The sequence below is a fragment of the Populus nigra genome, chromosome 16, assembly GCF_951802175.1.
Source record: "Populus nigra chromosome 16, ddPopNigr1.1, whole genome shotgun sequence".
NCBI lineage: Eukaryota > Viridiplantae > Streptophyta > Magnoliopsida > Malpighiales > Salicaceae > Populus > Populus nigra.
This window is the reverse complement of record NC_084867.1, coordinates 7,674,798-7,692,594: the sequence shown is the minus strand read 5'-3', so window position 1 is coordinate 7,692,594 and position 17,797 is coordinate 7,674,798. Positions and strand designations below refer to the sequence as shown.

General features: G+C 33.9%; 1 protein-coding gene across 2 annotated transcripts; it reads left to right on the top strand.

Moving 5' to 3' along the window:
• The first annotated feature begins 6,524 nt into the window (after nt 1-6,524).
• LOC133676225 (tip elongation aberrant protein 1-like) lies at nt 6,525-15,687 on the top strand. 2 transcript variants are annotated; one of them, XM_062097849.1, is made up of 11 exons: nt 6,525-7,094; nt 7,729-7,878; nt 8,110-8,277; nt 8,825-8,977; nt 9,161-9,313; nt 9,814-9,978; nt 10,117-10,287; nt 12,785-12,971; nt 13,072-13,285; nt 14,029-14,173; nt 15,393-15,687. In XM_062097849.1, the coding sequence occupies exons 1-11, from the start codon at nt 6,908-6,910 to the stop codon at nt 15,416-15,418; spliced, it is 1,719 nt and encodes a 572-aa protein (XP_061953833.1). In that variant the 5' UTR covers nt 6,525-6,907; the 3' UTR covers nt 15,419-15,687. The 2 variants fall into 2 exon arrangements, with proteins under 2 accessions (XP_061953833.1, XP_061953834.1); XM_062097850.1 differs by lacking the exon at nt 6,525-7,094 and adding an exon at nt 7,451-7,643.
• Nucleotides 15,688-17,797: the final 2,110 nt, after the last annotated feature.

Here is a 17,797-nt window from a genome sequence, read left to right as displayed (position 1 = left end):
GATGATGATCAATGATGGGAGCTGTTTGATGTTTTTGTAACCATTCCGTAACTGCTAATTTGGAACTTTTGGATTCAGTTGCAAAAGAATCCTACCATTTGATTTTGAACTTGCGAACCAGAACTGGATGTCCGTTTTGTAAATTATAATCATAGAACCATGAACATACCCACGGTACAAAAAATTTTGTACAGAAAATGAGTAGGAAAGAGAACTTCCATTCAGAAGGGGCTGGTTGGAAGTTGTTTTTGAAATGGAGGTAGCCGTTTTCAACCAAAGGATGGTCTTTAAGGTAATCAACATGACAACCATAGTAGTCCCACCATTGGAGGAACCAGAGGGGGAGGTTTGTAGTATTCATGTCATTATGGAAGTAGAAAAGCTAAGAATGACTATGGTGTGGATTTTGTAGGAGGAAGGCATTAAACCATGCCTGTTGGTAATCCCAGTATGAATAGGTGGTATTGAAGTCCTGGGGGTTTGTACGGAAGTGTATGGGAAAGAAAAGAGGTTGATGTAAGGGTTGTCCCCAATCTTTAGGGTGAAGGATTTTGTGAACGATACATATAGAATATGCTGGTTCAGTGTGATCGGAATGAAGATTGAAGTGTTTGAATTTGACAGAATTAGTAATCTCAAGGATTGCGGTATAATAGAACTGTGGTTTGGCTAGATTCTAGGGTTTGTAATACCAATTTGGAGGGAAAATTTTTGAAGCAGCAATGGAAGGGTTTTCATGATAAAATCCTTCTTCCATAGTTAAAATATTTTGAAAAGTAGTTTTGAAAATATATTTGGATTTGGTTTTTGGAAAACTGGTTTGTTGTAAAGAAAGGAGGGGTTTTGAAGTGGAAATGCCTCATTGATGTTTGGAAAGTGGTTTAGAAATACTACCTGTTTGAGAGACAGAATCACTGGAGGTCTGTTGAGAAACTTTTTGTAGCGCCAGGAGTAATTCTGGGGATTTGGAAATGGTTTCGACCCAATGCTGGACTGCGTCTGTTTGGTCCTGTTGGGGTTTTGTAGTTTCTTCTTCTTCAATAACTACCTCATACCAAGATTTGATTGGTTTAGCAGCTGAGATAGCTGAAGACATGAGTTTTGTAGAAGGTTTGGGGTTCTATAGTTTTGTAGGCTGGGATTGAGGGGCTTTCCCCTTGTCTTTGGCCTTTGCTTTCGGAGGCATCAAGACCTGTTTTGAAAGAATTCTCGGGTTAGGAAATCTGGAATGGAATTTAAATCTCCTTTAATGTACACAATATCAAAATAAAAAATGCTTAAAATAGCTTGCCATCGGGCAAAAATTTGTTTTAAAACAAGATTTTGGACATCTTTTTGCAAAACTTCTTTTGCGGATTTACAATCAACACGTAAAAGAAATTTTTTATTTAGTAAATCACTTTGAAATTTTGTAATACAGGGAACAATTGAAAGGATCTCTTTTTTTATAGTAGAGTAATTTTCTGGCAATCATTCCAGTGGGCAGATGTATATTGGAGGATTTGTTCTTTGTCGTTGTGAACTTGTTTGAGAATTCCACCATGACCTATGTCAGAGGCGTCAGTCTCAACTATCTTAGGAGCTAACGGGTTAGCTAGATGGAGGAGGGGAATGGTTTGGACCTGTTTCTTAATCTGTTTGACGAGGTTGGTATGAAGATCAGACCAAGGAATGGGGTTTGTTTTTAACCTATCATGTAAGGGTTTTGCTAGACAACTAAGATTGAGGTAGTAGTCCAAAACATAATTAAGACTGCCTAAAAACCTTTGCAATTGGGTTTTATCGGTGATCTTATCAGGAAATTTGTTTGTAAAGGTAAGGGACCTCTCTATTGGTGTGACAGTGCCTTGGCAAATATAATGGCCTAGGAATCGGACACGAGTTTGAAAGAGAGAAATTTTTGCTTTAGAAACAACGAGACCATTTTGTTTGGCAGTATGAAAGAAAATATGTAGATGTTTGAAATGTTGATCAATGGAATGTGAAAAAATAAGCACATCGTCAATGTAAACAATGCAGAATTTTGAATGTGCATTGAAAATGTCATTCATGATGCGCTGAAATTCAGATGGAGCATTTTTTAGACCAAAAGACATGACATTCCATTCATATTGACCAAAGGGAACTGTAAAAGCAGTTTTATATGACCAGCTCACATATGGTGAACTTGTAAGTTTCACCCAAAAAGAAGGTCTTAAGATCTACCAGGATCTTAAACTCCAGAAACACCTAAAGTGGGAAATGAAACGTACCAGACAAGAACTTGGTAGTTTCTGTCACCAGTTCGACCTTTCCACTAAAAAACCTTCCTGCAGCGGAAACTGCATCAAAGAAGGAGTGGTTCCAAAAAGATTTTTGTAACATACATCTGAAAAACTCTCCGTTGCTAATAATTCAAAATTACATATTGCAGGAAAAACTCAAGCCTCTGTTTTCAACAAAGGCCTCTCTCTTAAGACATTTTTTGTTGTTACAAAAGATATTAATCATACCATCATTCTCGGTACTCCATTCATTGATATGATCACTCCATACCAAGCACATCATAATTGCATTACTTCCAAAATCAATGGCATCAAACTTGTTTTCCCATTTTTAACAGTCTAAAACTAGAAATTTGAATTTAATTAAAGCATGCTCCATACATACTTATCAAATCAATGCACTAATTCATGGCAAACAATTCCATTTACATGATTTATAAAACCATGTTTCTTTTTGTCGTATAACCAAACAACTACAAAACCCTGATTTACAAAAGAAAATCGTTGATTTACAAAATAAGATTGAGCAACAGATTTGTTCGGGCCTACCTAATGCTTTTTGGAATAGAAAACAACACATTGTTGATCTTCCTTATGAAGATACTTTTTCAGAAAAACTAATACCTATAAAAGCAAGGCCCATACAAATGAATGCTGATTTAGAACAGCATTGCAGACTTGAAATCCATGATCTCGAGTCTAAAGGTCTTATCCAAAAGTCTCAATCACCCTGGTTGTGTGCCGCCTTCTATGTGAATAAAAATTCTGAAATTGAAAGAGGCATACCAAGACTTGTGATCAATTACAAACCTTTGAATACCGCTCTCAAATGGATCAGATATCCAATCCCTAACAAAAAAGATTTGTTACAAAAATTGCACTCTGCATTCGTATTTTCTAAGTTCAATATGAAATCTGGCTTTTGGCAAATCCAGATTGATCCAAAAGATAGATACAAAACTGCTTTTATAGTTCTCTTTGGTCAATATGAATGGAATGCCGTGCCCTTTGGTCTAAAAAATGCTCCATCTGAATTTCAACTCATCATGAATGACATTTTCAATGCACATTCAAAATTCTGCATTGTTTACATTGATGATGTGCTTATTTTTTCACATTCCATTGATCAACATTTCAAACATCTACATATTTTCTTTCATACTGCCAAACAAAATGGTCTCGTTGTTTCTAAAGCAAAAATTTCTCTCTTTCAAACTCGTGTCCGATTCCTAGGCCATTATATTTGCCAAGACACTGTAACACCAATAGAGAGGTCCCTTACCTTTACAAACAAATTTCCTGATAAGATCACCGATAAAACCCAATTGCAAAGGTTTTTAGGCAGTCTTAATTATGTTTTGGACTACTACCCCAATCTTAGCCGTCTAGCAAAACCCTTACATGATAGGTTAAAAACAAACCCCATTCCTTGGTCTGATCTTCATACCAACCTCGTCAAACAGATTAAGAAACAGGTCCAAACCATTCCCCTCTTCCATCTAGCGAACCCGTTAGCTCCTAAGATAGTTGAGACTGACGCCTCTGACATAGGTTATGGTGGAATTCTCAAACAAGTTCACAACGACAAAGAACAGATCATATATATATATATATATTTCTAAAAAGACCATCATCAACTTAATGCAAATTTTATTGCTAGTGTTATATCAACCCTTGTAATAAATATTCTTTCAATGACGGTTACAACTATACGAGATGAAATAAAATAAAATTATAAGTATAAAATATCATATGACAAAGCATGAGTTGCAAAACAAAAGGTGATTGGGTATCTTTTTGGTTCACATGAGGAGTCTTTTGAGAAATTGTCTAGGTTGTTGTTGGCAATAAATGAATCAAATCCTGGAATAGTTGTTGATTAGATACAAAAAGGAGATCTTAATGATAATCAAGTGGATTTTTGGAGAGTTTAGATCTTGTATTGAAAGTTTCAAGTGCTATAGACCACTTATTAGTGTTGATGGGACACATTTATATGGGCAATATGATGGGAAGTTATTGATTGTAGTTGCTTTTTTATTCCAATAATGGGTATTATCATTAGCTTTTACAATTGTTGATGAAAAAATAATGATAATTGGAGATGGTTTTTGCTTTACTTGCAAAGATATGTTATTGATGGTAGAACCGGTATATGTATAATATTAAATAGACATGAAAGCATCAAGAATGAAGTAGTAAAAATTTAGCATCAACCTTTAGGATGTCATTAGTATTGTGCTAGACATTTTGTTAGTAACCTTCAACTATAAATTCAAAGACCTAGCTACCACAACGAGTTGGATACATGAGAAGGTCATATACATTATAGGTGTGACATATGCGATGACACAAGACATAATAGAAAAACATGTCATAATCGACAATGTATGTATATTTTCAATTTATTTTTAATTTAATTATCATTAAATGTTATATTTCCAATAATTATAATTTAAATTGTTATGCAGGATGAGACCACTATTTGTTGGCATACATATAGAGGGATTTGACTACTTGAGTGAGTCCAATCATATGTGGTCCAAACTGGTTTTTTATATGTCAATTGTTTTGATCATATTAAGCTTGATCACGGCTTGATTCATGAACTGATTGAGCGATGAAGACGTGAGACACATATGTTCCATCTTAAGCATTGAAAGATGACACCAACACTATAAGACGTTATGATTTTGCTTGGATTGCCTATTGATAGAATGATAGTCATATCTACTGGTGTTTATAATAGAATTGTGTTATACAAATAAACGATTGGATTAACACCCCCTTCTTCTGAATCGAAGGGGGTAAGCATACGTTTTAAGTCAATTAAGGAGACATTTTTGACACCACCAGATGATGGTGACAAGAAGGTTTTGTGGAGGTACAAAATCAATTATGATTTAAATATGTTGATTATTTGTTATAATTGTGTTAATTATTATGATGATTTTAATTTATTTGTAGGTATGTCAGAGCATATATACTTCATTTCTTTGGCAATGTATTATTTACTGACCTCACAGAGATATATGTTCATTTGTTTTATCTGATGCTCCCGAGAAATTTCGATGTCATCCCCACATATAGATGAGGATATGCTGTATTGACATCCTTATATAGTTATATATGTCTTGTATACATGAAAAGGGTCAAACATGTTGAAGGATGTTTACTACTTCTACAAGTATAAATAAAAAAAATTCTAAATAACTATTTAAATTTAAATGTTTCATGCATAATGAAATTAACAAAATATTTATAACAATTATGGTCACGAGAATATCTTTATGTGGGTAGGCTCCAAATACCAAGATTGCCAGATATGACACTCCAAACTATGAGAGTTACACTTCATCTCCCATTAAAATGCAAGTATTGTAATGTTATTTTTACAATTATATATATTTATATTGTATTCTTGAAACTTGAAAAAATACAATTAAACTAACATGTTTTTAATGTTAGGTGGTGTTGCTAAATGAATTTTTGAAAATAATCCAACACATGTGCTTGTGTTTTATCGAAGCAAGGTCGTTAGACAACAAGCTATTTATGTATTTTTTGAACTATTTATTAAATAAAATAATTAACTACATCGGCTTATTGTTGTTTGATGTTTATTTAACTTATAATCTACAAATCATATGAATGCCTTACTTAGAGAAAAGATTGAAGTATGAGATGGAGAAGATATAACAAATCGAGATTCAAAAACAAATAAATTACTTTTATCTTAATTGAAGTCTAAAATGATAAAGATATCACAAATCCTACATAAAACCAAAAACAAATCAAAACCTAAATAAAAAACATAAAAATAAACATAAGCTAATATAAAAGGGTTGAGCTGTAAAAAAAGATTGGAACTTTACTCACAAAGTGTGAGAAAAACATGTAGTTGTGTGTATGTACATAGATGAAGAGGGAAAGAGATAAGAGTTTGGAAGCTTGTTTGTTTTGTGTTTTAAAAATATATTTAAAAAAATTTAATTTTTTTATATTTTATTTTAAATTTATTTAAGATCATTTTAATATTCTAATGTTAAAAATAATTTTTTTAAAATAAAAAAATATTATTTTAATATATTTTTAAAAATAATTATTATACATTCCTAAACGTACCCTTGATAAAGATAAGATTACGATGGTTTTAGGGCAGCGATAAGATGTGTGTGTATAAAAGATACAAATGTCATTATAAGAAAACAACAAGGTTATTGTCGTAAACAACAATCGTTTACCTGGAAAATAGATGGAGAGCACCTTTTCCATTATGCTTATAGTGGGTGGAAAAATTTGGGGAAGATCTTTTAGATGTTTTCCAAACCAAGCTTTATAAGGGAAAATGAAAAAGTCTTTTTCTGATTTCTAATTTGTAAAAATAATGCATTTTTATATTTTTCTTGGAAAAATAGAGACACCCTTAGGCTTTTCCTTGTGTTCTGCATGAAAACTAAAAATAAAACAACAACAAACTCTGATATAATCTACAGTACTAATTATCCCTACTCCTTTTATTTTTATACATTTTGATTTTCATTCTCTCTGGTGTGAGACATAATAACCTCATCTTTATATTTTAATTTTCCTACGCTTTCCTCACGAAGGGAAAATTTTCCCAGAAAAAAAACGAAAAAAAAATGAGATGGGAAAGGGTGCTGCAGCAGCAGCAGCAGCAGCAAGGAGTTCAAATAGAAGAGTTAAATGGGCCAGGGAAGAGGTGGGGACACACTTGTAATTCAATTAAAGGAGGAAGATTTCTATATGTTTTTGGTGGCTATGGCAAGGATAACTGCCAGACCAACCAAGTTCATGTCTTTGATACTGGTGGGTCTTCACTTCTTCTACTTCTGTTGTCTTTAATTGTTGGGCGTCTTTCTTTTATAGTCTTTTGCAATTTTGGGTGGTTTTGTTTGGTGCTTATATAAAGTTCGATTTTTTTTCTTTTTCTTTTTATTTTTGTTATAATGAGAAGTCATTAACTTTTTTTTTTGGGGGGATTTTGTGGATTTATTTTTGTGTTTTTTGGCATTAATTTTTTCAGTTAATGTTTGGTGCTTAGAGGAAGTGTGATTATTGGAGTTATTTCACTCTTTTTTTGTTCTGTAACTTGTTGATTTGCTTTTTTATTGGAGTGTTGTTAGACTTGTTTGGTATTTGAAATTACTTGAAAGTTGATTAATGTCCTATTCTAGAGTCAATGTAATATGGGACCATGAAAGTTTCTATCCCACCTAATGGGATTTGATCATATCGTACTCTATAGTGCAAGTTGCTTTTGCTACTTGTGAGATTTCATCTTCTCTTGCTGGGGTGCTCGTGGTTTCTTTTAGGATAATTTTTTCAATGTTTTCTTCACTTGAGATTCATTTATGGGTTGCCTTCTGAGTTATTGATTTCATCTGCAGTTTCGTTTCCTCTAAATGTTTTTATGCTCTCATTTTGGGTTGCTGACTTGTAGTTAACCAGACCTGGAGCCAGCCAGTGTTAAATGGCACCCCACCAGTTCCGAGAGATAGCCACACTTGTACAACTGTTGGTGACAATCTGTATGTGTTTGGAGGTACTGATGGGAAGAACCCTCTCAATGATCTGCATATCTTAGATACTTGTGAGTGATCCTGTCCTTAATTTCTTTTCCATTTGATTTTCCTTGTATGTCATGCCCTAGTCTTTTACGTGGCCATTGATTTACATAGCTTAAGTGTCAGAAAGCAATATTTTTTATGCTGAAATAGACTGATCATGAAAGAGCATCTAAGAAATGAGATTTAACATGTATGTTTCTGTTGGTTTGTATTGAATCATATGACTTACACTTCCTTCATTGGTTATATTATAGCATCTCATACTTGGATAACTCCAAATGTGAGAGGTGATGGGCCAGAGGCACGGGAGGGTCATGGTGCTGCCCTAGTTGGCAAACGACTTTTTATATATGGTGGATGTGGGAAATCTTCAGATAATTATCACGAAGTCTATTATGAGGATCTTTACATCTTGAATACAGGTAAATTTCTCCATCAGCAAGTATTGGTTATGATCATGCTCTAGTTTAGTTTACAATTTATGCATTTATCAATTTCCTATGCTATACAGGACTACCACCCTGGGCTAACTGGGCTAAAGGGTTTTTTTGTGTGTGTGCGTGATAGGGGTTGTGGATGTGGGGTTAAGGGGGGCTGAATTGATTGTCTAATATGTGTTAACTTTTCATAGACTCTTTGGGATGGTCTTTGAAAGTGGACAAGTTTTCCATTATTCTAGTTGATTAACAATTTCTTGCAATTTGTTATGCTCTGCAGTACCACCCTAGGTTAACTAGGCTAAAGGATTTTTTTTTTTGTGCGCGTGCACGTGTGGTGGGGGTTGTGGATGCGGGGTTAAGGGGGGCTGAATCAATTTTTCTAATGTGTTAACTTTTCATAGACTCTTTGAGGGTGGCCTTTGAAAGTGGACAAGTCTTCCACTATTTTAGTCAATTATCATTTTCTTGCAATTTGTTATGCGCTGCGGCATGTTGAAGACATTATGTCATTCATGTTCTACTTTTGTAGAGACTTTTGTATGGAAACAAGCAATAACAACAGGCACTCCACCTTCTGCCCGTGATAGCCATACTTGCTCATCTTGGAGGGACAAAATCATTGTGATTGGTGGTGAAGATGGGCATGATTATTATTTGTCAGATGTCCACATCCTGGATACAGGTTTTGCTCATTATTTTACATATTATACATTTTCATGCACTTACACAACATGTGCCTGTGTGTGTGTATTTGTCATGTATTTGCTTTCAAACACATGCACATGATTAATTTCAATTATAATTTGAATTGTTAATTCATGCAAGAATGTGTTGCCTAATCTTTAGCTTTCTTGTGTTTTGTTAGAAACTCTTGTTTGGAAGGAGCTGAACACATTGGGTCAGAAGTTGCCACCTCGAGCTGGTCATTCCACTGTTGCTTTTGGCAAGAATTTATTTGTTTTTGGTGGATTTACAGATGCCCAAAATCTATATGATGATTTTTATATGCTTGATGTTGGTAAGTATCATGCTATTGTTGATAAAATTTTAGTTGCATAGAAAAATACACTCCCCTCTCCCTGTAAATCCCACCAAATTTTCAATAATTTTCTTGTCTTTTCTGTAGCTTTGAAAGTCCGAGTGTATTATACATCAACTTGTTATAGTTATCGTTACTTGTAGTTCTAAACATCCACATTTGTTATCGGGGCAGTTGCCACCTCGAGCTGGTCATTCCATTGTTGCTTTTGGCAAGAATTTATTTGTTTTGGTGGATTTACAGATGCCCAAAATCTATGTGATGATTTTTATATGCTTTATGTAGGTAAGTATCATGCTATTGTTGATAAAATTTTAGTTGCATAGGAAAATGCACTCCCCTCTCCCTGTAAATCCACCCAATTTTCAATAATTTACTTGTCTGTCCTGTGGCTTTGAAAGTGTGAGCAGATTATACATAAACTTGTTATAGTTATCTTTATTTGTAGTTCTAAACATCCAAATTTGTTATCGGGGCAGAAACTGGTGTTTGGACTAAGGTGATGACAACTGGAGATGGACCTTCTGCAAGATTCTCTGTGGCTGGGGACTGCTTGGATCCACTGAAGGGTGGTGTGCTTGTCTTCATTGGTGGCTGCAATAAGAGTCTTGAGGCGCTGGAAGACATGTACTACTTACACACAGGTTTGGTACAGTTTTAAGTGTTTTCTTAACTAAAATTTCTTGCATGCTTTTGAGTTGCAATTTTCTTACTCTGTAAACCCTTATATTTGTCTAGAGCACTGTTTATTTTGGTAATCTCATCCTTTTTTTTCATTGCAGGACATACAAGAGTGCAAGATGAATGGCGTCTAGAAAAGTTATCTCTGAAGAAGCAATTGAAACTAAAATGCCAAGAACAAAATCTTAATTCTTCTGTGCGTGATAAAGTTTTAGTCCAAATTGACACAAATGCTGACATTCACCACACATTGCCGAGTTATGCCCAACCAGGTAAGAAGTGGATTATTTGCTCCCTTTGTATTATTCATCACAGTTTCCTTTCATGAAATCAATCCGGTAGTTTTTCATATCTGAACCAGGGAGAATTGAGGTTGCGTTATGCAAAATCACTAAATATTGACTTGAGAGTGCCTTGGTAGTGTCACTCATTTGACAATTATTTCATATCACAAATAGATTTGTTTTTATCAATCTACAATGAGTTTATATCAGTCTACAATGAGTTTTTGTACGAGTAGCTTTTGGTTTGGAAGCTCATCAAAACATCTTTCAGTGGCAGTTTTTTCTTCAGGAAAATGGTAAATTCTCTGTCTGGAATTAGTGGTCTTCTAGGCATCTATCTGCGTATGCGGAAAATATTTTGTATTGTTCCTTGCAATGCAATGTCTTAATGCCCTATAAGTTCAGTGGATGTTCTTTGTTGGGTCAGAATGTGCAATTTCTTTTATCCGAATTTACTACTGGCGTAGGCATTTTTTTCTTCAGGCAAATGGTAAATTCTCTTTCTGGAATCAGTGGTCTTCTAGGCATCTATCTGCATATGCGGAAAATATTCTATATTGTTCCTTGGAATGCAATGTCTTAATGTCCTACAAGTTCAGTGGTTGTTCTTTGTTGGGTCAGAATGTGCAATTTCTTCTATCCATATTCACTACTGGCATAATGTCCAAAAGCACAATTGAGGATTTATTCACCATGCAAATGGATGATATGTTTCCTTTTCTTTTGTGAAATGGAGTGGGGACAAGCTCAAAAGCACAATTGGGGATAACAAGATTCTGTTTCTTTTTATGTGAAAGTGGTTGGGGATAAGATGAAATAATCTTCCTGCAGGAAATGTAAGTTATGAAATATGCTCTTATCAATTTGGGGATGGACCAGGACGAAGGGCTCTTTGTGATTTTCTAGTTCCAATGGAAAATGCATCTTTTATGCTATTTAAACAGAGGATAAGAATATGGTTGAACTTTTTAGTTTTTATCCCTCCTGGTAGTCTTGTTTTATTAAGATGTGCACAATTGGATTGAGATAATTTTTTTACTTTACATCCTTTTTGTCTTTCTCCTAGTCATCATACCCATTTCTTGTATCCATCGCCTAGTATTTAAGCATGCCCAGTTACTCAGAGACTGCTGTTCTGTAGTAAGACGTGATACATTTTTTCTTATCATTATGTATTGGGCTGCACTGACCGTTTAAGTAGTATGTTTATGGTGGGCTAAACTTTAAGCACTTAAGAGGGGTTATAATGCTTTAAGATTCATGGTATTGGCAAGGAAGAGTTTTATGAACGTGAAATCAGTTATAATGCCATTGCCCTAGGAGGCTAGGACAATTTCTAACCGGTAGCTCTCACCCCCTGTGGCCAAATGAGAATGAAGAACGAGTATATTTGTCTTGATTTGGAAGGTAGTTGAGATATAGTCAACATAAGGTTTGGTATTGTACAGATAAAGAATGTCTACTGTTGCTTGGCTGGTTAATCAAGGAATTCTGATGACTTTGTCTTCTTGCAGTGAAGAAAGGTTTAGGGCATGTTATTGATTGGGGTTAAACTGTGTACAAGTCAAAGGCATTTGATGGCAGGGATTATTCAGAACAAGTTAGTGACATTTTTGGACAGCTACAAGCATATAAGGTCCCTGAATGCCATTGTGTTTTCTGGGATCAGATAGTCTTTTGGCATCAACAAAACAATCAGGCTGCAGTTACATGACCTGAGTTGAAATCTCCTTTCTGAGATTGGAGTCTTTTGGCATCAACAAAAATGTTAAGACTGATTGAAATTTGTTTGGGATTTGTACACTTAATATGCTTCTTAAGAAAAGGGGAGCTTTTGCAAACTAGTTGTAGATCTGAAATGAATTTTAATTTGCATGAAAGGTCAGGGTGAGAAATTTATATCCTGTAATTTTCCAGAGTTGCTAAACTTTCAAGAATAATCTGCACAATACTGCATTGTTAAATTATGGAAAAAAGCTTTGGCATCTTTCCTGGATCTTGAAAAGTTCTAGATAGTGGTTTCGGGAATTACCACATAATATTCCAACAGTGGCAAAAAGGAATTTTGTGCATTGAAATTTATAAATGCTTCCAATTTCCAACATTTATATTTCTGCATGATTCCCTTTATTGCAACTTTATTATTTACTTTCCTGGCGATCAGTATACCAATGCTTTTTGAGTCATTCTGTTCGTGATTTAACTTCTTTAAGCATGCAAATCGAGTTAACTGCGAACCTTTTCCTGGTTGCTAATTCTTTTTATTAGCGTGACAGTATGTTGTTTAAGACCTCAATAATGATGTTATATCAGCTGAAAACAAAGAAAAGCCAATTATGACTTACCTTGATGGTAACATGATAAGACTAGCACTTGGGCCAGTGTGGCCTAGGTTTCATGATGATGTTAATGGTCATGGTATTAACTGTTCTTTAAAAGGGCATGCGAGTTGAATACTTAACAAAATTTGTGCTTTTATTTGCAGGCAGAGAAAATTTCCCATTGAATCAAAGACAACTTCATCAAGGGAAGAAGACATTTCAAGCCAAAGTTACTGAAAGCCTTCCACATGGATATACCATCGAGACCACTGTAGATGGAAAGCCTCTACGTGGAATATTATTTTCCAACAAGCCAAGATCTCCCCAGATAGTTAACCACAATAACAGCAGGTGAGAATATGGTGTTTTTGTATTTGCTTAATTGGCAGTTATTGCTATCACTGCATTTCCCAAGAAACTTGTGCTTATTTTCACTACATGCCCATATCAGGAAAAGGTCAAGTGTAGAAATTGGTGTGGTATTGAATGGTGACTACAACAGCAAACCAAAAACTTCTAAAACCCTCAAGCAGGATGCAGTAGAAAACATGCAGCCAGACAATGCTCATGAAAAGGAGTCCACAGCACAGGAACCCAAGACAGAAGCTGCTGCTGTCCCTGATTTGAAGAATCTGGCTTCTTCTAATGTTCATCAGTCCCATGAGGTTGAGACCTATTTGCCTTTTTTATTTGTTCAGTATCCTGCCTGTTCAATGAGTACTCTGAATTTTGTTCTTTTTAGGCTAGTGCCTGCTTCAAATGCTATGCTTAGAATTGCATAGGTTCAAGCATGGTGCCCTGTATTGAATTTGCAGAGAGTTTTTTTTGTGATAAACATTGCACAAGATTGATGGAGCGATTGTGAATGAAGTGTGGAATAATATTCGCAGCTTGTTTTTCTTATTAAATATGACTTGTTAACAAAGTTGGACTCTTTACATTAATGAAATGTTTTATTGATAATTTGCTTAATGTAAATACACACGCACACATATCTATGTGTTTGTGTGCTTGCGTGCACTGTTATATTCTTAATAACAGCCAATACTGCTATATAATGGCATTATAGTCATTATTGTTGTGAACACTGTTAATGGCACCACAATACTGAATAAAAGTAATGGGTCCTCCGATACTGTTAAATAACAGTTGTTATTTAAAACCATTACCATATGCATAATAGCCAGCTCTTTTTGCTAAAAATCGTGGGATGTCTGGTTTAATCATGCATCTCCTTGTGCTCCTGGAGCTTCAAAGAGCTTTTGCTTGTATACCAATTTTTATCATGAGATTGTCCAGACATACATTATCATGACATTCATTCAAATGTCGAGTGCATAACCAATTCTTCATGTTCGCTAGTCTAATGTGAATTCACCATCATTTTTTTTTCCTGGATTTTCTACAGACTCCTCAAAATGCAGAACCACCAGTGGCCCCTACCCTGAATTTGAATGATGATATGATCTCTGATGCACCACACTCTGATACAGAATTTTCAAAAGAGAAGTCTACCCTGGCAGAGGACTCTACGACTTGGTTGCTAAACCAAGGTATGAAATCTAGGAAGCATTTAATTTTATAGCCTATTGAGGGTTGGCAAAGCTGAATCCTTCCCTGGTTTATCACATTATATTTCTAGATTGGGTTACGATTAGAAAATTGAAAACCATTTGTCGGTGAGTTGGATTTAGGGTTTAGGGTTTGGAACCATGAAGTTATAGTTTTTTCTGACCTGTACTGCGCATATATTTGATAAAGATAAAACCTCATTCAAAATTTTAAGAATTTTATCATGGGTGGCAATTTATGCAACAAATGAAATCAAAATGACTTTCTTATTTGGTACTGAAATCTGACAGGATGGGGTGGTTTAGAATCTCACTCAAAATAAGCTATTACTAGTGCCTTTTTAACCGTTGTCAGTTTTTTTGCTATAAAATAGTAAGCTATTATTTGTGTAAATATGAGCTCTGATTTACTTAGATTATTACAATTTTATTTTCTTTTATGAGAAAAAATAAAATAAAATTTGTTACGACTATCTTCAGCTTGTCTGTTGTATTAGGAGTCTACAAACATTTTGTGTTGTGTTAGGGTTTCTATTCACCAACCATCAAGATAAATGAGTTAGTTGATTCAGACCTTGTTGAACAAACAGTACCTCTATCCTCATCCCAATGTATGCAACCTTAAATCTGCAATTTGTTTTCCTCTTGGAATTGCATTTCAAATCACCCACCTGATGAAATGCCATTGCTATATTGACAATTGCTTCCAAATTCAATCTTGTATGATCCTGATACGATCAATACCTCATATACATGAGCTGCTGCCTGATTGCTATTTGTCGTGATATGATGCAATGCAAGGAGGATAGACTATTTTCAAATAACAATACAAGTCTTACAAGTATATTGAAAATAATCCCTGCTCTTGGATTGCATCAAGTGATTTCTATGCTGACCAACCAAAGCCAAATTTGTGACCATTGTTTAAGATTACTAGTGTCTGGCAAACGAGGATGCTATCTTTAATGCTGCATGGGACGGTGAGTCCAGCTGGTAAAAATCTCTTGTGATCATTGCGTTCACACAGAATGAAAGTTTCTTGTTTGAAGAAAATGCTGTAAACATCACATCTCTCAAATTTGAGGGAAACAACTTCACTTTTTGGCCAAGATTGTTTTTAACTTGATGAGTCTTCCATGCAGAACTCTTTTTTGTCATGTGCTTTGTGGAGTTTTTAACGTGAACTAATTGCTGTTGACAGATGGCCAGACAGACACCAAGTGCTGAAGTATAAATGATCCATGGATGTCAATTTGTTAACCCTTTGATATGACTTGATACAGATAACCTGCCTCTGTACATTATGACTTGAAGGTGGTCGTAGATGTATTGGACTGGTGATATACAGAATCTGCTCTCCGACCGGTGTAATCTACCACCTACCAGTACTTACCTTTTCCTTTATTTATCAAGTACTATTTATCCTGATTCACTCTAGTTACATGTGGTTTTTGTTTACCTACAGTAATATCTTGATTAGCTACTACTTACAGTTCCATCGTCTTAGTACTTACTATAGCTTTTTGATGCAGCTCTGCGTCATAGGTTGAAGTTTTTTTTTATTATTATTTATTAAAAAAAGTGATATGCAGGCTTTATCGACGGTTTTTTAAACATTTTTTTTCTTAAGTGCAAATCTAAAAGCTTAAATATAAGTTGATCAAATATTTGTGTAAATAAATGAAAAGAAAAGTAAAAAAATCAAGAGATATTAATTAAGATTTTTGACCCTGCAACATGAAATATTTATTTTGTTGTGTTCACTAAATTTTTTTATTCAACCAAATAATAATGAAAATAGATATATATGATTGAATAAAATATAAGCCTTGAATAAAATATAATACAAGCTTGCACATAAGATATTTGATTTTATAATATGAGATATTTATTTGGTTGTGTTTATCTAATTTCTTTATTAAAATAAATTTTTTATTTAATCAAACAATAAAAATAAATACACATGAAATTGATCGAATAAAATATAAGGATTGAATAAAATATAATGTATGTTTGCACATTAAATTGGTTTTTTTTTTAAATGAAGTTCATTTATGTAAAACATAAAAAAAACTATAATTGAATCAAAATAATATCTTCAAGAATTAAATACATTCAAAACATTAAAAAAAAACTCTCAATTCTAAAAGGCTAAATAAACAAAACAAAATAAAAAATTATAAAGGAAGGATATTAACTGAAAATATGAAGAAAAAAAAGAACGAGTGATAGTCTAGGTGATGCAATTGTATTTAAAAGAAGTAAAAATAATAAAAAATAAACAAACTATTTTAGTTACAGAGCAAGTTTAATAAGTTAGTTTTAGTTTAATTAGACAATAAAAAAAAGGCAACGATAGTAAACAAATAAATGTTTTTATAAAAATAAAAAGCACAATAATTTAGAAAAAAAAAAACCAACCTTGAAAGTATGAAATTTGATTAAAAAAAAGTTTTGATTAAACCCGAGTTAACGTGATAATTATGTGATCTTGGTTAAAAGCCAACCAAGATTAACCTGCGAAACTCGTGATAGAGGTCATGAAACTAGAATAATCCGATAGAAAAGAAATTGAGGAAGACCACAAAGCTGATTTTTTTTTTATATATAAAAAATAATGTTGAACAATAAAATCAGAAAAGAAAATAAGTAAAAAAAATGTCGACTCGCTTCAACATTCCAAATCCATGACTCGAGTCATTAGACTGGAAGCAAAAGAATATTAAATAAAAAAATTCAATTAAAAGAATGAAGATGAAAATAAAAAAAAATGAAGGTCAACAAAGTTTTTTTTTTATTGGAGGGTTAAATTAAAAAAATCATCAAGTGCCATCACATCATCAAGTGCTTATGATGACCCATTCAGCTTCTTAGGCTAGTTCAGGTACTTATTTAAAAATTGAGAAGTTTTTATGAGTTTATAATATAGGATTTTTAAGAATATTTAAACAGTGATCCATTTGTTCTTAAGTGTTGGTTGTTGGCGTGAGTTGTCAACAGAGAATCTTTTTGGAGAGATTATAGTGACTTTTTTTAGAATAGAAAATGCAATGGTGAAGGGATGACTGATTAATTTAATGGATCCAAAGTAATTATATCAGATTTCCAACGGGGAAAGCCGTATGGGATGCTATCGCTACAACATATTTTGATGGCACTGACACCCGACAAGCTTATGATCTCAAGAAGTGCATGATACTTAAACAAGTCTATAGGATAGACATGCTACAACAATTTTCAATGAAGAGAAATCGATTTTTGCAACTCGAATCCAATGAGATAGAGTTTAATGGACTAGATAATCGTCTTGACAAAGTTTGTGGAATGACATATCCAGGTACATAGGCTAGAAGAGTGGCACTTTCACCCTCTTTTTAGAGAAAAAAATAGAATTGCTATAAGAAAAGGAGGTCTATATTAATTTTCACTAGTGCATCTCTACACTGACTAAGAAAGTATATATAGACTCATACATTCTTAGTTGTTACATAAGGTAAGGAAGGAAAAGATTACTATTATATCTCCATAAATTCAGCAGCTAAATACTGACAGGAATCATCAAGTGTAGCTATCAATTTGTTGGAGTTTCCTTTATATGTTGAACTA